The following is a 27,196-nucleotide window of genomic DNA, read 5'->3' on the forward strand; positions in this document are numbered from 1 at the left end:
TACACTTGAAGACTTATTTATTAGCCAGCTAAGAACTTTTGAACATTTCTGAAAAATCTGCCAAATGTTTGCAATAATCATAACATTCTCGGTAATAAAACATTCTTCAGAAGCATTTTGGTACATTTTTAGAGACCCTGACATGCTCAGTCATGGAGCGTAAGACATTCTTTTTGAGCTTCCGGGATTCAATTACCTGCTCTGCTGACCAATACTAGACTTTGAGACCCCTTGGAAAGACCTCCTTCCACCCCTCAAAAGTCACCAATAGGGCAGACCTTGGTTACATTTGAACATGTAAACCCAAGAAAATGTTTCGTAGCTGAAATAGCTCAGTTGGGAGAGCGTCAAACTGAAGATCTGAAGGTCCCTAGTTCAATCCTGGGTTTCAGCACAACTCGGTGAGTTTCCAAATCAATTCATTTTTACTAATAATCCTTCTGTGGCTCTTAGAATACTGAATGGTCTCCCTGGCCTGCCAACCTTGCTGGTGGAATCCTAGTATCAGTAGTTACACACCTTTCCTCTCTTTTTAATTTGGACAACTGTTACGTGGTTTAACGGTGTATCGTTCCTTAAGCCAATGTTTGGTCTTTAACTGAGCCTTACATCGGGCTGTTTCAAACACAAATTTGTTGTCTTGAGGGTTTGTCTTGGACTGTATAACTTGAAACTGAGAGTAATAAAGCTGAGCTCAGTGTGAGGTGAAGGTGCATCTAACCACACCTACAGCAAAATATTAACCACAACTTTTTCCATACAGTTACACTGTCTAACAATTTGACTTTAAAGTATTGCGTTTAATCCTTCAGATGATCACACTAACGCTCTCCCACCTGAACTAAAGTGGATGTGAGGGATGTTTTTGAATTTCAGTTTTTCAAATTAAACAGAGGAAAAACAATACTTTTGAAAACTATTTAAATTAAAAATAGATTCGAAAGACTGCTGCAGGGGGGCAAAGGGACATTTTTTGAGAAATGTATGGAGGTCAGCATCAGCCACTTGAACCCTCAGATTAAAAGTCTGATGCTCTGCCGACTGAGCTACCCAGGACCTTTGATATGCTGATATGTCCAACATCTGAGATAACATCCATATTGGCAATCTCAGGTGAAAGTGAATTAGTAAGGATGTTCAGTGACAAGCTGGGAACTGTCAAAGTTCAAGCTCCCCAAGTGCTGAACCCAAAGCTCATTTTTGACAGATAGGCCAGTTTTACATCCTCATCAACAAAGAAGGTTTTGACCAAAAAGAAGCTCCTCTCCCGAAGTTGCAAACTCTGAGCTGCATTTAACTTGATGCTCCCAAAATATTGCCAGAAGCATTTTGCTTTAATTTTTAGTGGAGGTTAGCTGCAACAGGTAGAGCTGCTGAAGGCCCAGGCTGCAACAAATAGAAGGTCACTAGATTTTAAAGTCAACATAAGCAGTCAGTAAAGCCCTGTTTTGGTAGTAAGCCTCATGTAAACTGTGTGTTCCTTTGGCCTAAGATGTTTACGATATACAACCTGTACGAAATTACAGGGCACGGAGCTAGTGGTGCAATGGATAACATGTCTGACTACGGATCAGAAGATTCTAGGTTCAACTCCTGACTAGCTCGTTGTTTTTTGTTATTGAACTGAAACAAAATTCAGTGCTGTTTCTTTGAGTGTTTTTTTGCATTTAAAATAAATATCTACTAACTGGAACATGCATTTTTTTTGTCTTGTTATCATTGTAAATAGATAACTGGAAGTTGTATCTGTTGGTATACTCGGGACATTTATTTAGAATAAAGGTGGGTGAGGAAAAAGGTGAAACAAAACAAATCTTACCTGAGCACGCCTTCCTCTTGTTAGAGTAAAAATTGTTGGGGCTTGGTCACTAGCATTCAAACTAGTTGTGACTATTCTGTCTTTGAACATGAACAGGGAAGCAAACACATTATCATTCAGGATGGTTTGTTACAGCTGTGATGGTATAGTGGTTAGTACTCTGTGTTGTGGCTGCAGCAACCCTGGTTTTGACTCCGGGTCATGGCACCATACCCTTCCTGTACTTTTTGATGATTTTTGAAAAAAGAGCTATCTTGTTCCCTCTGGTAAGTGGTTGAACAAGATGTGAAACCAACCAGGTACTCTGGCGAAATTAAAAATATCTATTTGATGTCATTACAGTATTGTCCTTGATGCATCATTTAATATGACTGATGTGTGCTTTGTGCTGTTACTTTATCACTTGGTAAAATTGCATTATAAACTCAGTCAATCGATCAATACTTTCTTTCTTTTATTTCTTTCTTTAGTTTATTTTGAACATGAACATACTTACAACATAATACATCAGACACTTTAATACCATTTCACATTACATCATGTCCGAAAAGGAGTAGGATGAAGCAAAGCTTATTTAATCCTACCCCTTTCCCACTTCAGAGCGTTTACAAATATATACATTCATTTACTGACCTTTTTTGTAGTAAAATAGTGAAATGACATCCGTGAATGAGTGATACAACAGTTTTGTAATATGTAATTCATTAATTCAGTCATTATTAGCATACTGAGATGAAGAATATCTTATTTTCAATAAGGTTGAAGTTTTTCCTCTTCTTTGTACTTTATAAGCACTATTAATCTGAACAACATCTTAAACTGGATCATATCAGTACAATTTTTAACTTCATTACTTAATCCATCAATCCACCCATCTTCTTCCGCTTATCCGAGGTCGGGTCGCGGGGGCAGCAACCTAAGCAGGGAAGCCCAGACTTCCCTCTCCCCAGTCACTTTGTCCAGCTCTTCCCGGGGGAACCCAAGGTGTCTCCAGGCCAGCCGGGAGACATAGTCTTCCCAACGTGTCCTGGGTCTTCCCCGTGGCCTCCTACCGGTTGGACGTGCCCTAAATCCTGACCAGATGCCCGAACCACCTCATCTGGCTCCTCTCCATGTGGAGGAGCAGCGGCTTTACTTTGAGGTCCCCCCGGATGACAGAGCTTCTCACCCTATCTCTAAGGGAGAGACCCACCACCCGGGCGGAGGAAACTCATTTGGGCCGCTTGTACTCGTGATCTTGTCCTTTCGGTCATAACCCAAAGCTCATGACCATAGGTGAGGATGGGAACGTAGATCGACCGGTAAATTGAGAGCTTTGCCTCTCGGCTCAGCTCCTTCTTCATCGATACAGCGTCCACATTACGATCCGCCTGTCGATCTCACCATCCACTCTTCCCTCACTCGTGAACAAGACTCCGAGGTACTTGAACTCCTCCACTTGGGGCAGGGTCTCCTCCCCAACACGCAGATGGCACTCCGCCCTTTTCCGGGCAAGAACCATGGACTCACACTTGGAGGTGCTGATTCTCATCCCAGTCGCTTCACATTCGGCTGCGAACCGATCCAGTGAGAACTGAAGATCCTGGCCAGATGAAGCCATCAGGACCACATCATCTGCAAAAAGCAGAAACCTAATCCTGCAGTCACCAAACCCGATCCCCTCAACGCCTTGACTGCGCCTCGAAATTCTGTCCATAAAAGTTATGGACTTGAATCCTGGAAGTCAGAATGAAAGTCTGATGTTCTTATAACAGAGCACTTCAGGGTTTCTTCACAACACGTAACAATAAATAAAAATGAAGCAAGATGCTTCTGGCAACATTTTGCTTGCACATTTGACCCCGTTCTTGGAAATACTGGTAGATTTGATTGACATGTGTTGCTTTCTTGACACAGAGCCAGTTCAAAGCAATGTTCTCAAATGTTTAGCAGGGTTAAGGTCCAGTCTCTGGAACGGACATTCCAGAAACCTGCCTGAAACCCTTTGAAAACAGTTTTTATGTGTGTTTAATATTGTTGTCTTGTTGGAAAAGCTGCTTGTGTACAAAGATCAGCCTTTTCACTCCTGATTGGAGGTGAGGCAAAGTCTCATCTGACCTGTAAACTTTTCTCCCAAAACTGCCTTGGGTTCGAGCACTTGGCGGGCTTGAGGTTTGACAGTTTCCACTCTGTCACTAAACATCCATCCATCCATTTTCTACTGTTTATCCCTTAAAACCGGACAATTCAAGGCATGAGCCGACTACAGCAGTGATGAACAAACAATATGAAAGTAGGTTTGAGGTTCTAGGTCACATGACTAAAGCTACTGACATTTGAAATCTTCTTAGTTGTAGGGACGGCGTGGCGCAGTGGGAGAGTGGCCGTGCGCAACCTGAGGGTCACTGGTTCAAATCCCACCTAGAACCAACCTTGTGTCCTGAGCAAGACACTTCACCCTTGCTCCTGATGGGTGCTGGTTGGCGCCTTGCATGGCAGCTCCCTCCATCAGTGTGTGAATGTGTGTGTGAATGGGTAAATGTGGAAGTAGTGTCAAAGCGCTTTGAGTACTCTGAAGGTAGAAAAGCGCTATACAAGTACATCCCATTTATCATTTATTTAGTGAGCCAATGACAAGTACTTTATTGACGGTCCCTTAAACTAAAGCACTTGTCAGCAGGGACTGACAGACGTGGCATGAGTTTTCAAACAGTCAGCCTGGCTGGATGTTGAATGTCTGTTGAATATCCAATTTGAAACTCATTTGACCTCTGTTTGGCATTTGGAGATCACTCCAGCAGCACTGAGAGCAGTCTGAGTCAAACTACGTTTAGGTAAATGTTGCAACTGTCAATGCCAACAAAGAAATTGACTCAAAAAAACGCTATAAAAGTTATGGTAGCTTGATGCTAATATAGATTGGCTTAGCTATTGACATGCTACTGGTTAGCATTAGCAATTTCTCATGACGTTAACACCCACAAAATGAGGTAATAAAAACTATAACTAAGATGAATGTTAGAATCAAACAGCTGGTGCATAATAAATCCAATATTCACAGTATTAACACTTTTTTGGGCGCAACAAAAAACATTATGAATTTACACTACAGCCATCTAGCGTACTGGACTTGCAAATGTAAATAAAGCTACATGTAAATGATGATATGAAAACAAAAAAAAACAAAGGGTAGCAAAAGGACCACAGTTATCAATAATAATCTTATTTTTAAACGTTGCAATACAAATTTATCACAAACAATCAATATTATTAACTCACACAAAAGTACCAAGAAGTCGTGCTGTTGAGGCTTGGTATTGATTTGGAGGTAGTGGAACACTTGATGCATATAATTCCGGTTGAACTTCCGGTTCCGGGTCAACGTGAATGACTGCTCGCTGACTGCTCTTGTTGCAAAAAAGCTAAGTATCGTTCTATTTGTGTGCTTTTAACTGTTTTGCAGCTTTATTTGCAAATCACCCGATCTCTGTCTCACCACTCCGCCCTCAGCTAGCTAGCTGCTAAGCTAACGAGGCTAGCGGAGAAAGGCAGCACCGGTCTGAAGGAAGCTACTCCCCCGCCACCGTGACCACCACTTCCCGAAGACAGCTGGCACTCCACTTGGCGACGGAAAGTTTCTGTGAGTATGGCTTCCTGCGCTTCGTGCACTTTACTCATGGATAGGTCAGGGGCGTCGCCAGACATATTTTACTGGGGCACGTGCCCCACTGTTGATCTGCAGTGCCAGAGAACACTTGTTCGTTTTTGTGATAGGGAAACAAAATAAACAGTTTATTTTATGAATGTATGCAAAGTAAATCTCTGTGGGATGATGTACAATATTGGCTTTTGCTTGACACTCCAAACTTTGACTGATATTGATGTTTTGGGGATGTTAAAATAAAGCAAAAAAACATAAAAAATATTCAAAACACAATACTGGATTTATTTAATATATCCACAAATGTAAGTAAAAACAAAACCATCCTTCCACAAATAATTCAGTCATTTTCTCTCACTTTTATATTACATAAAGGTCTGGGGACATACATATATAACAATCACAACACAATCATCATAATACAGAGTAAAAAATATAATGAATAAAATAGATTAAAGAGACCCAACAGATGATTCAAAAAGTCACACATTTTAAAATTGTATTGTTGAAATGATGTATAAAGTAAATAATAATATGCTTCCTGAAGTGGTCCAGAAGATGTTTCAGATGTGAACCAGTACATATGTATATCATATAAAGGTGATAATCTATGGGATTATTAACAATTACAAATACAAATATGTAATACTTCAATATTTCATATGAATAAGTCTAAAATTATATCTGGAATATACACAATATATATATATACACACACACATATAAAATGTTTATTGCATGTAAAATATTTCCCGTACTATTTACTCCCACCTTTTTACTTAAATTGTTCTGCCCATTTTTTAATAAAAGTACACAATGTTGCATATTAATGTATGTGCTTGACTGAAAAAAGCATTAATACAAAATATGTAATCTATAAATGTAGAAGCATATTAAACAGATTGTTAGACAAACAACAATGTCACACATGTTATATGTGCTGATGTTGTTAGAAAGTCAAAATGAAAGTCTGGACAGTTTATTTCAAATCCTGCAGTTTCATTTGCTGCTGCTGTTCTCACCAGCACACTTGTGTTTCTTACACTGGTACTTAGAAGACAATCTTTCACCACACACACTGCAACTCAACACTTTCTCTCCTGGGTGTCTTCTCATGTGTGCTACAAGGTCTGATTGGTCACAAAAGCTTCTGTTGCAGATTGAACAGGAATGTGATTTTTCACCAGTGTGTGTTCTCATGTGTACTTTCACATATGTACATGTTGTAAAACCTTTACCACAGGTTGAACAGGAAAAAGGCTTTTCACCAGTGTGTGTTCTCATGTGTCTTTTCAAATGATGATTTACAAGAAAACGTTTACCACAGGTTGAACAGGAAAAAGGTTTTTCACCAGTGTGTGTTCTAATGTGTACTTTCAAATTGTGACTTACAAGAAAACGTTTACCACAGGTTGAACAGGAAAAAGGTTTTTCACCAGTGTGTGTTCTAATGTGTCTTTTCAAATCGCGACTTTCTACAAAACCTTTTCCACAGATTGAGCATGAAAAGGGTTTTTCTCCAGTCTGTGTTCTCATGTGTCTTTTCAGACTATGACGGTATTTAAATGTTTTCTGACAGTGAGAAGATGTGAAGTGAGTGTTGTCAGTGTGACATGTCTTATCATCTTTAGAGTCTTCATCATCAGTGTCAGGAGAGTGTGACGTTGTGTCCTCACTATCTGATAGTGGAGCTAAGAGCTTGTCTGCTTGTGATCCTCCACAGTGGTCTCCATCAGCTTCTGTTGTCATGTGTTGTGTTGAGCTGCTGCTTGGAGGCTCCCCCCCTCCCCTCTCCTCACTTTCACCTTTCACCTCATCACCTTCACTCTTCACAGGGACACCAGTCACTGGGAACTCCTCCAACCATTTAGGCTGACTGATGCCCTCTTCCTCCTCTTCCTCTTTAATGTGCGGCGCCTCTTGGAACTCTTCTTCCTTTTTAAAGCAGGGGGTCAGTGGGTCCTCCTCTTCCTTTTTAATGTGAGCGGTCAGCAGGTTCTCTTGCTCCTTAAAGTGAGGGGTCAGTGGGTCCTCCTCTTCATTTTTGATGTGTAAGTTCAGTGGGTCCTCCGTTTGCCCTTTAATGTGAAGGGTCAGTTTAACATTATGGGTCTGTGGCGTCTCAACTTCCTCTTTAATGTGGGGGGACTGTGGCTCCTCTTCCTGCTCACGAAAAAAATGTTCTTCTTCGACATCTACGGGACGGGAGAAAACAAACATTCTTTAGAAAAGACACGCTTTGCTCAGTCACATGAGACATTGTCCTGCACCAACATATGATCTCTCAATCTCATCAGTTTCATATAAAAACATCCTAAAAGTCATTCCTGCAATCCTTAATGGTAGACGCCATACGTAAAAGTGTGCTGTTCTCCCTCTGAATAAGTCATACACACACAGGAAATAATGTACCACATGCCAGCCTCCACGCAGTAGTACTAGTGATGAGCTCCCCCTGCTGGTGGACAATAATTACAGTCATTTTCACATTCATCTTTAGAGACATGTCTGCTCTAAAAATAGCATGAGCATAGTCAACATCCATCCATCCATCCATTTTCTACCGCTTGTACTGTTCGAGGTCAAGCATGTTGGCCAAAAAAAGATGACATCTGTTTTGCTTTCATTTAAAAAGCGTCACCACAGTTAAACTGGGAAAAAGTAATCAGATTACTGACTACTCTTTCAAAAGATAACTTGTTTACCTTATTAATAATAGTAATATTAAATTTTTTTTTGAGTGTTTCTAGACACTCAAATTGCGTTACAGTGAGAACTGAGAAGACATCATTCATGCAGTCCACACATTCAATGTGGTAAGCTACATTTAATTATTATAATAATATTAAGTAGATGAAGCAATTCCTGAAAGAATTGTGTTTGAATGCTCCAATGCTGAAGTTGAACTGAAAGGTTGACAGAATGTAGTATGAATGTAAGAATAGTTTGAATGTTGAAGAGTTTGAATCTCGGGAAAACCGGGATTTTTTTTAAGTTCATAAAAACAACATGCTTTTTTGTCCTGACTCAGAGGAATGTTTTGACAGTGGACCGGTTGAAATGGGTTGAACAATGTGAAAGGAGTCATTGCACTAAAGAAGGTTGGAAATAAGGTTACAAAAAAACGGGAATTCTTGGAAATTTGTTGAATGTGGAAAACTGGTTGTTTGAATTTCCAGGATGAATTGAATGTGTTGAAGGAGGAATGGTTTGAAACATGTGGAAATTGTGGAAATTTGAAAAATGGATTATTAATTTTGAATGGGGATAATGTCCCTAACAACGGGGAATTCCAGAAAATCAGGGAATTTCTTTTAATAAGTGTTGAAAGGGAGCACACAATTCCTGAACACACTGAATATTTTGAAGTTGGAACGCTTTGAATCAGATGAAAAATGTGGGAGTTGTGGAACTTTTATTTTGTTCCTTTCAATGGGAATTTCATGGAAATTTTGGAGAATTACGGGGAAAGCGGGATTTTTTTTGAAAATGCTAAAAAAAAAAGTGAATGTTCTGAATGAGTTGAAATGGGGGGTGTTGGAATTTTTCAAATCGGTTGAGAAATGTTGAAGTCGTAACATACTTGACTGAGAAATAATTTTGGGGAATTCCTTGAATTTCGAGAAAACTGGGAATTTTTCCAATTCAAAAAAAAACTTTGTTTTCTGTCCGGATTAAAAGGATTGATTTGACAGTGTGGAATAGTTTGAAGGTGGAATTGTTTGAATCGGTTGAAAAATGTGGAAATGGTGGCATTTTGAAAATTGGCTAATTAATTTTGAACGGGGAAAAATGTCACAGAAAACGTGGAATTCTGGGAATTTTTGGAATTGGTCAAGGAAACCCCGTGATTACCGAATAGGCTGAACAGTTTGACAATGGTGAATCAGATGAAAAATGTTGGAGATGTGGAACTTTGGAAAACGTACCATTATTTTCAATGAGAATTTCATTAAAATTTGGGAAAATCAAAATACTTTTAGAAAATGCTAAAATATATGAATGTTTTGAATGAGTTGGAATTTTTCAAATCGGTCAAAAAATGTTGCAGTAGTAACATTTTTTTGTTGTGAAATAGTATTATGGAATTCCTGGAATTTTGGGAAAATCAGGAATTTTTCCAGAGAAAAAAAAAGTTTTTTGTCCTCATTAGGAATAATTATTTGCTGATGGAACGGTTGAAGTGGTTCTAAAAATGTGGTCAACACAAAAAAAGGAGAAAAAAGGGTTTGAAAAAAACGGAAATTCTGGGTACTCTTGGAAATGTTTTGAACTTGGAAAAATGATAGTTTGAATGTCCAGGTTAAGTGAAATTTGTTGAAGATGGAATGATTTGAATCACTTGAAAAAAGTGGAAATGGTGGAAGTTTGAAAAACAGCCAATTCATTTTGAATTGGAAAAATGACTAAGCACTTATTTATTCTTGTTTCAAGCTACTTTAGTGGCTAGCTTAGCTCTTAGCTTGCCCGTCCTTTGTGTGTAACATGTTTAGCCATGTTCTACAGTCCTTCAGTGATAATAATACCTGTAGGAAATGTAATGTATTTGCTGCAATGGAGGATGGTTGAAGGTGTGATGGAAGAAGACACAGTTTGCTGTCGTGACAACTAATTCCTCTGCTCGGCCAACTGAACATCAAAAATACAAATCAGCGGTTAAAAATCTGGACGTTTGGGGTCTTTGTGAGTGGAAAAAATGTAATTTCACAATTTCGCGACACAAGAAGACCTGGCAATAATGTCCCATACTAAATCAGAGTTTGAAGATTTGATGGGCATGAAGGCCTAGTAGTACAAAGTTTAGTTTCTACACAGTTTGGTGAATATATGTATGTAAGTAAAAATGCCTGCGATGAGGTGGCGACTTGTCCAGGATGTACACCACCTCTGTTGTGATCCGATTCCCGGATCACATCATTTGTCTATATTTGAGTCTTTTGTGTTTCTTGTTTATGGTTTGATTCTTCCGATTTTTAGTTAGTGCACTTCCTAGTTTGTATTGGTCACCATAGCGACTTCATTTGTTCCAACTGCACTGGCGCCCGGCGCACACCTGTCTTTGATGACCATTTCTGTATTTATACCTGCCTTTGTTCGGTCTGAGTTCTTCACTTGCTTTATGCAACACTCACGTTTGGTTAAGTTTGTCCTGTTCTGGCTTGCTACGTTCCTTCTTAGCTTCTGTGCGCTCGACACACGCTTCTGTGGACTTTTTACTCAGTGTTAGCGTTTAGCCTAGCTCCCGGTGAGTTGCACGCGCTTTCTTTTGCCTTTGTATCAGTGTTCTTTTATTATTTTATATATTAAATCCAGCTCCTACCTGCTAACTTGCTTGTCTGGTCCCGTGCATCTTGAGTTGACATCCCCACGCATCACAATGTGTTCCGAACGTGACAACCTCCTGCCTGATTGCAGCTGAGATAGGCTCCAGCGACCCCCGGATGGAAAATAGATGGATGGATGGAAGAACAATTCATCTGTTGACTGTTGTCTTATGTCACTTTTGTTAAACTAAAATATTACTTGTTAAACCTTTGTACAAATTTAAAACGATCGCAATGCTAATTTTTGTTAGCCTATCAATGTGGTCGTCCATTGTATGTTAGCATTAAGCTAGTGGCGCAAAAGCCAACTTTTTCCTTTATGGTTGTATTGTCTTTTGTTTTTTTTAGGTTTATACCAAACCGTATTGTTGATTGAACAAGATTGTTACATGTACGTGCAAGTCTTTTGCAGGCTCCTCAAACACACGGCGGAGAGAGCGTGGCGTCACTCCGGTGGGTGTACGGATGTGTCCAAGGTACGTAGACACGGAAAACTCCCCCACAATAGTAATAAACTTCCTCGTCCTCTACACGTCACAACGACTATTACTATGAAACATGCAACCGTCCCGTCCTTGAGGCGCCCATTTCTAGCGCATCCAGACGATGTTTATCCTTGAATAAAGAATCAAAGATGTATTTTATACGACGTAAATATTTCAAAGTGGAGAACAAAAATAAGACTGACTTATTAGCGTCCTGCTCACTTCTTTCTTCGTCGAAGTGCTTTCACGACAGTTAGCACACTTGATGTTAAAAGGCAGTGGGATATATATGAGCAGTACTGCCTTGTAACATCAAGTGTGCTAACTGTCGTGACAGCACTTTGACGGAGAAAAAAAAGACAGGACGCTTATAAGTCAGTCTTATTATTTGTTCTCCAGTTTGCAATATTTACGTCATATAAAATACATCTTTGATTCTTTATTTAAAGGCCTACTGAAAGCCACTACTACCGACCATGCAGTCTGATAGTTTATATATCAATGATGAAATATTAACACTGCAACACATGCCAACACGGCCTTTTTAGTTTACTAAATTGCAATTTTAAATTTTGTGGATGCCCATAATACTTTCCTCCTCTCTAAGGTTCTCATAGTCATCATTGTCACCGACGTCCCACTGGGTCATTATTGTCACCGATGTCCCACTGGGTGTGAGTTTTCCTTGCCCTTATGTGGGCCTAGCGAGGATGTCGTGGTGGTTTGTGCAGCCCTTTGAGACACTAGTGATTTAGGGCTATATAAGTAAACATTGATTGATTGATTGATTGTTTGTGTGTTTGTCCTATAATAATGTTTATTTTGTGTATGTCCTATAATCATGTTTATTTTGTGTATGTCCTATAATCATGTTTATTGTGTGTATGTCCTATAATCATGTTCACGTATAAAAATATCATAGTTAAAGGTCAGTTATTTTCATGTTGTTGCTGACACTTAAACGTGTTCTCTTAAACCAGGGCACTTTTTTTTTTTTAAATGGAGATTTAATTGGATTTTTCTTATATTAATTTCAAGGCTTTTAATTTTGTTATTGTCTCAAAAGCCCTCTCTCTTAGTTTGGGATCCTATAATACAAAACCTACTTGTCTTTCTTGTTGGTACCTGTTTTTGTGTATTTGGATTCAGGAATGATCTTTTTTTAGAATGCTTTTTGATCCGAAACGATACGGTTAGTTAAAAATTCAGTACATAAAAATTCAGTAAAAAAATGCAGTGCTGAAAAATGTACTGCTTCAAAAAGCAAGACTCACTTCCGTTAAAAGAAGACTGTCAGCCAATGAGGTGTCAAGTTTGAAGTCATGTGACACGGGTCTTGCAAAACAGCACAAACAAGGCAATTAACTTTGCTGCCTGGGGATAATACAACATAATTAACACTTAAATGCTGCCTGCTGGTTGTTTTCAAACTATAGAAATGATTCCAATGGTTCAAATCTGCACTTTTGAGTTAGTAGGTGTCAGGGCATGCAGTTCAAGTGACTGTGAGCAGCAGTTGGTGCTGGATGATGATGTTCAAGTAAACGTAAGGAAGAAGACACAAGCGCTGTTTCAAGCCTTTGAGCATCCACTCGGCGCAGACGTGATCCCATCTACAAATATTGCTACATGCTAATTTAGCCGCTATCAAACAACAACCAGCCCCTCACTGCTGATTTCATTTCAACAATTAAAAATAGGAACTTGATAGTAAATAAAGCAACGTTTCCACTGCTGGACGCTGTGTTCAATGGTGACGATTATGCTTGAATGTTTGGGGACGTGCTGTAATGAAATAAATCAAACATATTCCGGTGGTGGTGGTCAATGTCACTACTCCATAGGTACTGGAAGACTACGTCACTTCCTAGACTAGATTATGCTTGAACGTTTAGGGACGTGCTGTAATGAAATAAATCAAACATATTCCGGTGGTGGTGGTCAATGTCACTACTCCATAGGTACCGGAAGACTACGTCACTTCCTAGACTAGATTATGCTTGAACGTTTAGGGACGTGCTGTAATGAAATAAATCAAAGATATTCCGGTGGTGGTGGTCAATGTCACTACTCCATAGGTACTGGAAGACTACGTCACTTCCTAGACTAGATTATGCTTGAACGTTTAGGGACGTGCTGTAGTGAAATAAATCAAAGATATTCCGGTGGTGGTGGTCAATGTCACTACTCCATAGGTACTGGAAGACTACGTCACTTCCTAGACTAGATTATGCTTGAACGTTTAGGGACGTGCTGTAATGAAATAAATCAAAGATATTCCGGTGTTGGTGGTCAATGTCACTACTCCATAGGTACTGGAAGACTACGTCACTTCCTAGACTAGATTATGCTTGAACGTTTAGGGACGTGCTGTAATGAAATAAATCAAAGATATTCCGGTGGTGGTGGTCAATGTCACTACTCCATAGGTACTGGAAGACTACGTCACTTCCTAGACTAGATTATGCTTGAACGTTTAGGGACGTGCTGTAATGAAATAAATCAAAGATATTCCGGTGGTGGTGGTCAATGTCACTACTCCATAGGTACTGGAAGACTACGTCACTTCCTAGACTAGATTATGCTTGAACGTTTAGGGACGTGCTGTAATGAAATAAATCAAAGATATTCCGGTGGTGGTGGTCAATGTCACTACTCCATAGGTACTGGAAGACTACGTCACTTCCTAGACTAGATTATGCTTGAACGTTTAGGGACGTGCTGTAGTGAAATAAATCAAAGATATTCCGGTGGTGGTGGTCAATGTCACTACTCCATAGGTACTGGAAGACTACGTCACTTCCTAGACTAGATTATGCTTGAACGTTTAGGGACGTGCTGTAATGAAATAAATCAAAGATATTCCGGTGTTGGTGGTCAATGTCACTACTCCATAGGTACTGGAAGACTACGTCACTTCCTAGACTAGATTATGCTTGAACGTTTAGGGACGTGCTGTAATGAAATAAATCAAAGATATTCCGGTGGTGGTGGTCAATGTCACTACTCCATAGGTACTGGAAGACTACGTCACTTCCTAGACTAGATTATGCTTGAACGTTTAGGGACGTGCTGTAATGAAATAAATCAAAGATATTCCGGTGGTGGTGGTCAATGTCACTACTCCATAGGTACTGGAAGACTACGTCACTTCCTAGACTAGATTATGCTTGAACGTTTAGGGACGTGCTGTAGTGAAATAAATCAAAGATATTCCGGTGGTGGTGGTCAATGTCACTACTCCATAGGTACTGGAAGACTACGTCACTTCCTAGACTAGATTATGCTTGAACGTTTAGGGACGTGCTGTAATGAAATAAATCAAAGATATTCCGGTGTTGGTGGTCAATGTCACTACTCCATAGGTACTGGAAGACTACGTCACTTCCTAGACTAGATTATGCTTGAACGTTTAGGGACGTGCTGTAATGAAATAAATCAAAGATATTCCGGTGGTGGTGGTCAATGTCACTACTCCATAGGTACTGGAAGACTACGTCACTTCCTAGACTAGATTATGCTTGAACGTTTAGGGACGTGCTGTAATGAAATAAATCAAAGATATTCCGGTGGTGGTGGTCAATGTCACTACTCCATAGGTACTGGAAGACTACGTCACTTCCTAGACTAGATTATGCTTGAACGTTTAGGGACGTGCTGTAATGAAATAAATCAAAGATATTCCGGTGGTGGTGGTCAATGTCACTACTCCATAGGTACTGGAAGACTACGTCACTTCCTAGACTAGATTATGCTTGAACGTTTAGGGACGTGCTGTAATGAAATAAATCAAAGATATTCCGGTGGTGGTGGTCAATGTCACTACTCCATAGGTACTGGAAGACTACGTCACTTCCTAGACTAGATTATGCTTGAACGTTTAGGGACGTGCTGTAATGAAATAAATCAAAGATATTCCGGTGGTGGTGGTCAATGTCACTACTCCATAGGTACTGGAAGACTACGTCACTTCCTAGACTAGATTATGCTTGAACGTTTAGGGACGTGCTGTAATGAAATAAATCAAAGATATTCCGGTGGTGGTGGTCAATGTCACTACTCCATAGGTACTGGAAGACTACGTCACTTCCTAGACTAGATTATGCTTGAACGTTTAGGGACGTGCTGTAGTGAAATAAATCAAAGATATTCCGGTGGTGGTGGTCAATGTCACTACTCCATAGGTACTGGAAGACTACGTCACTTCCTAGACTAGATTATGCTTGAACGTTTAGGGACGTGCTGTAGTGAAATAAATCAAAGATATTCCAGTGGTGGTGGTCAATGTCACTACTCCATAGGTACTGGAAGACTACGTCACTTCCTAGACTAGATTATGCTTGAACGTTTAGGGACGTGCTGTAATGAAATAAATCAAAGATATTCCGGTGTTGGTGGTCAATGTCACTACTCCATAGGTACTGGAAGACTACGTCACTTCCTAGACTAGATTATGCTTGAACGTTTAGGGACGTGCTGTAATGAAATAAATCAAAGATATTCCGGTGGTGGTGGTCAATGTCACTACTCCATAGGTACTGGAAGACTACGTCACTTCCTAGACTAGATTATGCTTGAACGTTTAGGGACGTGCTGTAATGAAATAAATCAAAGATATTCCGGTGGTGGTGGTCAATGTCACTACTCCATAGGTACTGGAAGACTACGTCACTTCCTAGACTAGATTATGCTTGAACGTTTAGGGACGTGCTGTAATGAAATAAATCAAAGATATTCCGGTGGTGGTGGTCAATGTCACTACTCCATAGGTACTGGAAGACTACGTCACTTCCTAGACTAGATTATGCTTGAACGTTTAGGGACGTGCTGTAGTGAAATAAATCAAAGATATTCCGGTGGTGGTGGTCAATGTCACTACTCCATAGGTACTGGAAGACTACGTCACTTCCTAGACTAGATTATGCTTGAACGTTTAGGGACGTGCTGTAATGAAATAAATCAAAGATATTCCGGTGTTGGTGGTCAATGTCACTACTCCATAGGTACTGGAAGACTACGTCACTTCCTAGACTAGATTATGCTTGAACGTTTAGGGACGTGCTGTAATGAAATAAATCAAAGATATTCCGGTGGTGGTGGTCAATGTCACTACTCCATAGGTACTGGAAGACTACGTCACTTCCTAGACTAGATTATGCTTGAACGTTTAGGGACGTGCTGTAATGAAATAAATCAAAGATATTCCGGTGGTGGTGGTCAATGTCACTACTCCATAGGTACTGGAAGACTACGTCACTTCCTAGACTAGATTATGCTTGAACGTTTAGGGACGTGCTGTAGTGAAATAAATCAAAGATATTCCGGTGGTGGTGGTCAATGTCACTACTCCATAGGTACTGGAAGACTACGTCACTTCCTAGACTAGATTATGCTTGAACGTTTAGGGACGTGCTGTAATGAAATAAATCAAAGATATTCCGGTGTTGGTGGTCAATGTCACTACTCCATAGGTACTGGAAGACTACGTCACTTCCTAGACTAGATTATGCTTGAACGTTTAGGGACGTGCTGTAATGAAATAAATCAAAGATATTCCGGTGGTGGTGGTCAATGTCACTACTCCATAGGTACTGGAAGACTACGTCACTTCCTAGACTAGATTATGCTTGAACGTTTAGGGACGTGCTGTAATGAAATAAATCAAAGATATTCCGGTGGTGGTGGTCAATGTCACTACTCCATAGGTACTGGAAGACTACGTCACTTCCTAGACTAGATTATGCTTGAACGTTTAGGGACGTGCTGTAATGAAATAAATCAAAGATATTCCGGTGGTGGTGGTCAATGTCACTACTCCATAGGTACTGGAAGACTACGTCACTTCCTAGACTAGATTATGCTTGAACGTTTAGGGACGTGCTGTAATGAAATAAATCAAAGATATTCCGGTGGTGGTGGTCAATGTCACTACTCCATAGGTACTGGAAGACTACGTCACTTCCTAGACTAGATTATGCTTGAACGTTTAGGGACGTGCTGTAATGAAATAAATCAAAGATATTCCGGTGGTGGTGGTCAATGTCACTACTCCATAGGTACTGGAAGACTACGTCACTTCCTAGACTAGATTATGCTTGAACGTTTAGGGACGTGCTGTAATGAAATAAATCAAAGATATTCCGGTGGTGGTGGTCAATGTCACTACTCCATAGGTACTGGAAGACTACGTCACTTCCTAGACTAGATTATGCTTGAACGTTTAGGGACGTGCTGTAGTGAAATAAATCAAAGATATTCCGGTGGTGGTGGTCAATGTCACTACTCCATAGGTACTGGAAGACTACGTCACTTCCTAGACTAGATTATGCTTGAACGTTTAGGGACGTGCTGTAGTGAAATAAATCAAAGATATTCCAGTGGTGGTGGTCAATGTCACTACTCCATAGGTACTGGAAGACTACGTCACTTCCTAGACTAGATTATGCTTGAACGTTTAGGGACGTGCTGTAATGAAATAAATCAAAGATATTCCGGTGGTGGTGGTCAATGTCACTACTCCATAGGTACTGGAAGACTACGTCACTTCCTAGACTAGATTATGCTTGAACGTTTAGGGACGTGCTGTAGTGAAATAAATCAAAGATATTCCGGTGGTGGTGGTCAATGTCACTACTCCATAGGTACTGGAAGACTACGTCACTTCCTAGACTAGATTATGCTTGAACGTTTAGGGACGTGCTGTAATGAAATAAATCAAAGATATTCCGGTGTTGGTGGTCAATGTCACTACTCCATAGGTACTGGAAGACTACGTCACTTCCTAGACTAGATTATGCTTGAACGTTTAGGGACGTGCTGTAATGAAATAAATCAAACATATTCCGGTGGTGGTGGTCAATGTCACTACTCCATAGGTACTGGAAGACTACGTCACTTCCTAGACTAGATTATGCTTGAACGTTTAGGGACGTGCTGTAATGAAATAAATCAAACATATTCCGGTGGTGGTGGTCAATGTCACTACTCCATAGGTACTGGAAGACTACGTCACTTCCTAGACTAGATTATGCTTGAACGTTTAGGGACGTGCTGTAATGAAATAAATCAAACATATTCCAGTGTTGGTGGTCAATGTCACTACTCCATAGGTACTGGAAGACTACGTCACTTCCTAGACTAGATTATGCTTGAACGTTTGGGGACGTGCTGTAATGAAATAAATCAAACATATTCCGGTGGTGGTGGTCAATGTCACTACTCCATAGGTACTGGAAGACTACGTCACTTCCTAGACTAGATTATGCTTGAACGTTTAGGGACGTGCTGTAATGAAATAAATCAAAGATATTCCGGTGGTGGTGGTCAATGTCACTACTCCATAGGTACTGGAAGACTACGTCACTTCCTAGACTAGATTATGCTTGAACGTTTAGGGACGTGCTGTAATGAAATAAATCAAACATATTCCAGTGTTGGTGGTCAATGTCACTACTCCATAGGTACTGGAAGACTACGTCACTTCCTAGACTAGATTATGCTTGAACGTTTAGGGACGTGCTGTAATGAAATAAATCCAACATATTCCGGTGTTGGTGGTCAATGTCACTACTCCATAGGTACTGGAAGACTACGTCACTTCCTAGACTAGATTATGCTTGAACGTTTAGGGACGTGCTGTAATGAAATAAATCAAAGATATTCCGGTGGTGGTGGTCAATGTCACTACTCCATAGGTACTGGAAGACTACGTCACTTCCTAGACTAGATTATGCTTGAACGTTTAGGGACGTGCTGTAATGAAATAAATCAAACATATTCCGGTGGTGGTGGTCAATGTCACTACTCCATAGGTACTGGAAGACTACGTCACTTCCTAGACTAGATTATGCTTGAACGTTTAGGGACGTGCTGTAATGAAATAAATCAAACATATTCCGGTGGTGGTGGTCAATGTCACTACTCCATAGGTACTGGAAGACTACGTCACTTCCTAGACTAGATTATGCTTGAACGTTTGGGGACGTGCTGTAATGAAATAAATCAAACATATTCCAGTGTTGGTGGTCAATGTCACTACTCCATAGGTACTGGAAGGTACTGGAAGACTACGTCACTTCCTAGACTTACACATTTTTAACAAAGGTGATTTTGAAACCTCACATTCTGTGATATTTGAAAATGTATAAGCACTAACTACATATTCAGTGTTTTGTATAAGAACTAACTTACCTTGGAGTGAAAGGGAACAAGAATATAAACATGATTTAAAAAATCAGGGAGTATTATGGCCACGATTTCAATCACTTTCACTCTTCTGTCATTGCAATGAATGACGCGAGGGGGCGCAATTGACTCCCATCATGTGACTTATTTTTGAAATGCTGATGTTTTTTTTTAAACAAGCCACTTATTTTTAAATGATCAGTATGTCATCTTTTATATGACATTGTTATTCAAATAAAGATTGCAAAAAAGAAAACTATGGTAGTGACAACATGCAGGAACATAACTGACTCAAAACAAGTAAAAAGGAAGTTAAAAAGTTAAAGTGGCAATGATTGTCACACACACACTATGTGTGGTGAAATGTGTCCTCTGCATTTGACCCATCCCCTTGATCACCCCCTGGGATGTGAGGGGAGCAGTGGGCAGCAGCGGTGCCGCGCCCGGGAATCATTTTTAGTGATTTAAGCCCCAATTAAAAACCCTTGATGCTGAGTGCCAAGCAGGAAAGGAATGAGTCCCATTTTTATAGTGTTTGATAGGACTCGGCCGGGATTTGAACTCACAACCTACCGAGTGACGTTGTCTTTGTGCACGCATACATTGATCATGTCTTCCTGAACCAATCGTGCATTCTAAAACTGTGGTACGTGTACCACTAGTGGTACACGGGCATCACCTAGTGGTACACCAAATATTATTTCATTATTTAGTACAGTGTTTTATTTTCTTACATTCAAACACAGTGTTACTGTTCAAACTGTGTGTAATGTTACAGTAACTAAGAATATCAAATATACTTGTTAAATAATGTGCCTTCTGTGTTTTTTATGAATAATTAAGGCCTACTATGCTACTGTACTTTAATGCTGTTCATGATGGTGGTACTTGGAAATCCAAGTATTTTCTGAGGTGGTACTTGGTGAAAAAAGTTTGACAACTACTGAAGTAGTGACATTGTAAACTACATTGGCAGCCACCATTTTGTTATACCCAAACGGCGTCTGCTCATACATCGCGCTTCCAACGAGATCCCCCCCCCCCCGAGTAAAAAGGTTCCACAACTGTTCACGTTATACCCATCCATCCATTTCTACCGCTTATTCCCTTTGGGGTCACGGGGGGAGCTGGTGCCTATCTCAGCTACAATCGGGCGGAAGGCGGCGTACACCCCGGACAAGTCGCCACCTAATCGCAGGGCCAACACAGATAGACAGACAACATTCACACTCACATTCACGGACTAGGCACCATTTAGTGTTGCCAATCAACCTATCCCCAGGTGCATGTCTTTGGAGGTGGGAGGGGCCTATCCCCAGGTGCATGTCTTTGGAAGTGGGAGGAAGCCGGAGTACCCGGAGGGAACCCACGCATTCACGGGGGAACATGCAAATTTCACAAAGGGATTGAACCCTGACTACTCAGGACCTTCGTTTTGTGAGGCAGACGCACTAACCCCTCTTCCACCGTGAAGCCCTCACATTATACCATCTCATCTTATTGTCCATCATGTGAATGTTTGAAGTGGAACTAAATGTGATCTCTGAAAGGGGTACACATTATTACCAAAGCAGGGCCCCCATCCACATATACAATACTACTACATATCTGATGAAAAACAACATTATTTTTGTTTTTTTAATCATAAGTGTGCCAAATCACCTCTATTTGAACATTATCTAATGCAGGGGTGTCCAAAGTGTGGCCCGCAGCTAATTGTTTACCGGCCTGCCACACATTCTGCTTAAATTGCAAAATTGATAGTATTGCAAAAATTAAAAAAAAAAAACATCTAAAAAATGTGGAATGAGGTGAAATCTAATGAGAAAAAGTGGCAATGTTGACACAAAGCTGCCATGCAGGCAGTTTTTTTTCCCTTTTGTCTTTATTTTCTTTTTTTTTCCATTGCTCAAAAAAAAAGGACAAAAAAAATCTGTCATAATGAATTATTACTTAAAAATTATCATTTTAAAATGTTTTATGTGGAAAAAATATTGCGTATGTTTTGTGGTTGCCATATAAAAACATCAAAGTTTTGACAAAAGAGCATAAAATAAACAAAATAATAGTTCAAACTTAAAATCAACAGATATATCGGAAGTTGATCTTGAAATTTAAGTGTTTAAAGTTAAAAAAAAAACGAATAAAAATGCATCATTTTATGAATGGGGAACGTTTCGGATCTCAATTATATTTAGTAGGATTTTATTTAACTTTTCACTGTGATTACTCAAAAAAATTAAATAATTCAAATCAATGATGTCCTGCATTATTGATCTTTGAGAGGTTTAATTGCTAAATAAAGGAACTCTCCTGAAGGAATCAATAAAGTCCTATCCATCTATCTATCTATATATCTATCAATCTAAATACTTCATAGTTCAGTTTTCCTATAAAAAACTAAGTTGTCTTTGACAGAAAAGGCATAAAACCTTATTTGTTTTACTTTATATCAACCTCAAGTTGATATAGAGATTTACTGTAAGCATTAAATAAAAAATAATAATAATTTGACTTATTTTTAACATTTTACTGACTGAGGCCCTTTATGCTCCCCAGGAGCCCTAAGGATTAAAATAAAATCCATATATTTTGTTATGGTTTGAAAATGAAAAATATCAAAATGGCCCCTGCATGCTAACATTTTTCCGTGTTCGGCCCTCTGTGGAAAAAGTTTGGACACCCCTGATCTAATGGAAATGACTGCTGCAAACACGTCATGTTCATGATGAAATATAAAGTTAGTAAAAATGTGAGAGTAAGAAGTAAACAAACCTGTTCTGTGTAACACAACTTGAGGTTTCTTGAAAACAGCCTCCAATAGTTGACGTAGTCTCTCGTTCTCTTCTTTTGTCCGAGAAAGTTCCTCTTTGTACTCTGCTATCGTTCTTTCACACATTTTCACACAACAAAGTTCCTCCTCATACTTTTCTATCGTTCTTTCGCACATTTTCACACAATCACAACACTTTACACTCACACTTGATCTTAACTAAGCGATGTGTTGATCAAATCCGCGTCTCTTTGTTAGCGGCTAACAAGCTAAGCTAACTAGCATGCTAAGCTAATTGGCGCGCTCAAACAACAAACAAACTAAGCGGGCCTAATAATCTCCAAAGTAGAGTGAGACGAGTGGAGTTGATGCTGACACGGAGGATGAATAAAGTGTAGTTAGTAGATGTGCCGAGGCTTAGAAGCGTGTGTGGAGAAAAGGAGGACTTTGCCGCAAAGCGCATGTCTTCCAAGCATGCGTCCATAGGGGCGGGGCCAAAGAGTCATCGTTGTGATGTTTTGAGCTAGGGAGTTTTCAGAACCACACTACCCAGCATGCAACAGTAGTGACGAGCATGCGCGGTAGCCCTGTGAAATAGCGTCGTATGTCGCCATGCGGACAGCTAGAATGTGGTTATGAGCACGCTGTGTGAGTCAACGTTGAACACGCCTCGTCTGCATTTATTACAATTAGACAGACAACACAATAAGCGCATTAAAAACAGTACTAGTTAATTATTTTCATACATACATGATTTAAAGGCCTACTGAAATTAGATGTTCTTATTTAAACAGGGATAGAAGTTCCATTCTATGTGTCATACTTGATCATTTCGCGATATTGCCATATTTTTTACTGAAAGGATTTAGTAGAGAACATCCACGTTAAAGTTCGCAACTTTTGGTCGCTAATAAAAAAGCCTTGCCTTTACCGGAAGTAGCAGACGATGTGCGCGTGATGTCACGGGTTGTAGGGCTCCTCACATCCTCACATTGTTTATAATCATAGCCTCAAGCAGCAAGAGCTATTCGGACCGAGAAAGCCATGATTTCCCCATTAATTTGAGCGAAGATAAAAGATTTGCGGATGAGGAAAGTTAGAGTGAAGCACAAAAAAAAAAGCAACAGATCCGGCCGGCAGCAGTGGCAGGGTTTCAGATGTAATCAGACACATTTACTAGGATAATCCTGGAAAATCCCTTATCTGCCTATTTGTGTTAATAGTATTTTAGTGAGATTCTAAAGTCATACCAGAAAGTTTGATGGCTGTGGTGAACGCCAGTGTCTCTGAGAGGAGCCAAGATCACAACTGCCTTTTTGACAGCTGCAGGAGGAGGTCCCATAATCCACTGAAGTCTCCGGTAAGAGCCGACTTAATATCACAATTTTCCCATCCGAAAACTTGCTGGTTGATGTAGAGAAACATGTTCGCTTGACCGCTCTGTGTTAAAGCTTCACAACAAACAAATAAACACCGGCTGTGTTTCAGTGCTAAAGGCAGCTGCAATCCACCGCTTTCCACCAACAAAATTCTTAATTATAGTCTCCCTTATTACTTGTACAAATTGCAAAAGATTCAGTAACACAGATGTCCAAAATACTGTGTAATTATGCAATGAAAAGAGACAGCTTTTAGCCGTGTGTGGTGCTGGGCTAATATGTTCGCTACAACACGAGACGTCACAAAACACGCGTCATCATTCCGCGACTTTTACAACAAGAAACTCCGCGGAAAATTTAAAATTGTAATTTAGTAAACTAAAGCGGCCGTATTGGCATGTGTTGCAATGTTAATATTTAATCATTGATATACAAACCATCAGACTGCGTGGTCGCTAGTAGTGGCTTTCAGTAGGCCTTTAATTATTTTCAAACATACATGATTTAAAGTAAAATACGGTTTATATATTTGAAATATCATTTGTTGCCATGTTTTGTGTGGGCACCATGAAAACATACATTTTGAATGGTTTGTTCACGACTTGCCCATCACTATGACTCGTTGGCCCCGCCCCTAAGTGACGCATGCGTGGAGGATATGTTCTTCGCAGCAAAGTCCTCCTTTACTCCACACACGCTTCTAAGCCTCGGCACATCTACTAACTACACTTTATTCATCCTCCATGTCAGCATCAACTCCACTCGTCTCACCCAACTTTGGACATTATTAGAAACATCAAGTTGTGTTACACAGAACAGGTTTGTTCACTTCTTACTCTCACATGTTTACTAACTTTATATTTTATCATTAACATGAAAATGATGTGTTAAAATAATTTGATCAGTAGGTGTACTCAGACACATGATTGTTATTGTGTTATTAATGTGATTATCAGACAGCAGTCATTTCCTCCATTCATCACTCGTCTTCCGTGGGGTCGCGGGGACAGCAGCCTAAGCAGAGAAGCCCAGACTTCCCTCTCCCCAGCCACTTCGTCCAGCTTTTCCCATTCATCACATTTGCTATGAGGAACTTTATTATTAATATATTCTGTTCTTGTTACTTGGGGCGGTATAGCTCAGTTGGTAGAGTGACCGTGCCAGCAACTTGAGGGTAACAGGTTCGATCCCAGCTTCTGCCATCCTAGTCACTGCCATTGTGTCCTTGGGCAAGACACTTTACCCACCTGCTCCCAGTGCCACCCACATTGTTTTAAATGTAACTTAGATATTGGGTTTCACTATGTAAAGCGCTTTGAGTCAGTAGAGAAAAGCGCTATATAAATATAATTCCCTTCACTTCACATGATATCTTGTTATTCTATTTTCTAATTTCAAGGGGAACTGCACTTTTTGGAATCATTCACAGTCCCTATGTAAGTTAAAGTTAAGTTCCCAACGGTAGTCACGCACTAGGTGTGGTGAAATGATCCTCATCCCCAAGTTCACCCCCTGGGAGGTGAGGGCAGTGGAGGCCGCACTCGGGAATCATTTGGTGATTTAACCCCCAACCCTTGATGCTGAGTGCCAAGCAAGGAGGCAATGGGTCCTGTTTTTATAGTCTTTGGTATGACTCGGCCAGGATTTGAACTCACGACTCTCCAGTCTGAGGGCAGACACTCTAACCCAAGGGAATAGGTTTGATTTTGAGATTGGTGGGGACACAAAAAGTGCTCCAAGGCAGCACTCTGAAAGTTTACTTTTTTTTTTTACATTAGCAATCATAATTTCACATCATGCAGATGTTATAGGGTACAGCAACTAAAATGAAAGCAAGGGAGACAACTTGGAAGAGTTCTCATCTTTACTCTTTAGTGTAGGGCTGTAGTGCAAGTGTGCATCATACTGTCAATCAACATAGCCTACTGTCCATCAACAACATCAGAAATACATTCATGCAATACAACATAGTAAATGAACATAAATTACTGTAATAATCTTTTCCCCAACTTGTGTTTAAATCACTCACAATTTGTCCCTTCAACTACTTCTTTCTATTGCTGCTTTTGTACTATAAATATGTTTGTCACTAATACTCCAATACAAGCAGATTAGTGTCCACTGGTTGTTCCTATTGGAAAGAGCCAAACACATGCCTCCGCCGCTCTGTAACAGAAATGAACTGCTGGCCAAAAATATGTTGATGCATGACAGATACATTAAGGACAATGACCATAGAGCTTGATGGTACAGTTACTGCCTGAGCAAAAAGGCTTTTACTAAATATGAATATTACTTCATATTAATGAATTATATTTTAGCATTGTAAAATCACATGATCATCTAGTGAGGGTTTATTGTATTTCCACCACTTTGGTATTTTCAAACCGTTGCTCACTTCTACACAAATACATGAAACTAAAAAATAATTTCCAAAATAAAACGGAAAGGTGAAATCCGGCGATCTGATTGGCTGTTAACCGTGGTTTAAATATTCTAAAGCCTTATCACAGTAGGCTATCACTACGCCTCAGGCAAGCATGACTGCTATGAATGGAAGTTGTTGTCATGTATCCATGACAACGGACTGTTGCAGTCCATAGTAAAAGACAGGTGATGTTTTTACGATGTTAAAAAACGGACTAAAGTAGTTGAATTCACACGTTTAAGGTTAACTTTTACCCACGGGGAGGGTCAACAATGGTAGAGGGGACTGAGCATTGACTTTCACCTGAAAAAAAGCGGAGGAAAAGACGAGATGCAGAGCTAATTTGGAGCTAACGTCTGGATAGGAGGGACTATTTTTTCCCAGTGAGGCTATTTTATTGGATAATATGTATTTCTGGTTGAATAAAACTACATTAAATTGATTGAGTATTCCTATTTTATAATGCCTTTATTGGTAACCGTTTTATAAAAGCAATATATCACTCCAGTCCATGGTATATGCTCATTATAGCACTCTGAGGGGCGTGACTGGAGTGATATATTGTTTAATTATTCAATATTGTTGAGCCTCTATACACCCTTGAAGTAACTTACAGTTTGACTCCTAAAGAAGTCTCTTATATCCAGTTTTCTTTTCATTGACATCCCTTAAAACCTACAGCACACACGCACGCAAACAGATACAAACACAATGTAAATCACACCACTGATATTAAAATCCATCTAGCTAACGTGTGCCAGGAACAACAAATGCTGAACATGTTGACAACTTACACTTACTTACAACTTACACTTACTTACAACTTACACTTACTTACAAGTTAGAACTTACAACTTACACCGAGTTGCACTTGTCACGCCAAATTTTTTCCCCCCTGCAAAAACCTCCCCCCCCCATTTACTTCCGGGGTCATGATTATACAGACGTTTTGTTAACGCTATATTATAAAAATATAACACTATATTATAAAAATACAGACGTTTTGTTAACATTATATTATAAAAAATACAAATAAAAAAAAATAAAAAAATTTACAAACACAAACTTTGGGATGACGGATTTACTTCCGGGTTTACATTTCCTCATATTTCCTCTTACATCATCCCATAGCTTGTGTTTGTAAATTGTTTTTTTTTAATTTGT

The 27,196-nt window shown here is 39.7% G+C and overlaps 1 protein-coding gene and 1 non-coding gene across 2 annotated transcripts; one reads left to right on the forward strand and one right to left on the reverse strand.

Moving 5' to 3' along the window:
* Positions 1-321: 321 nt before the first annotated feature.
* Positions 322-394, forward strand: trnaf-gaa (transfer RNA phenylalanine (anticodon GAA)). Its single transcript has one exon. It is a non-coding gene; the product is annotated as a tRNA-Phe (tRNA).
* Positions 395-5,723: 5,329 nt separating this feature from the next.
* Positions 5,724-22,700, reverse strand: LOC133546916 (oocyte zinc finger protein XlCOF8.4-like). The gene is made up of 2 exons (XM_061892769.1): positions 22,228-22,700; positions 5,724-7,654 (listed from the first exon to the last, which is right to left on the reverse strand). The coding sequence occupies exons 1-2, from the start codon at positions 22,400-22,402 to the stop codon at positions 6,459-6,461; spliced, it is 1,371 nt and encodes a 456-aa protein (XP_061748753.1). The 5' UTR covers positions 22,403-22,700; the 3' UTR covers positions 5,724-6,458.
* Between the last annotated feature and the right edge of the window lie 4,496 nt (positions 22,701-27,196).

The sequence above is a fragment of the Nerophis ophidion genome, unplaced genomic scaffold (assembly GCF_033978795.1).
Source record: "Nerophis ophidion isolate RoL-2023_Sa unplaced genomic scaffold, RoL_Noph_v1.0 HiC_scaffold_48, whole genome shotgun sequence".
In the NCBI taxonomy this organism is placed as follows: Eukaryota; Metazoa; Chordata; class Actinopteri; order Syngnathiformes; family Syngnathidae; genus Nerophis; species Nerophis ophidion.

Coding starts and splice junctions, on each gene's coding strand:
- LOC133546916 (XM_061892769.1), bottom strand. CDS start 22,402: ATGTGCGAAAGAACGATAGAAAAGTATGAGGAGGAACTTTGTTGTGTG. Junction 7,655..22,227: donor AGTTGTGTTACACAGAACAG/GTTTGTTTACTT, acceptor CCCGTCCCGTAG/ATGTCGAAGAAGAACATTTT.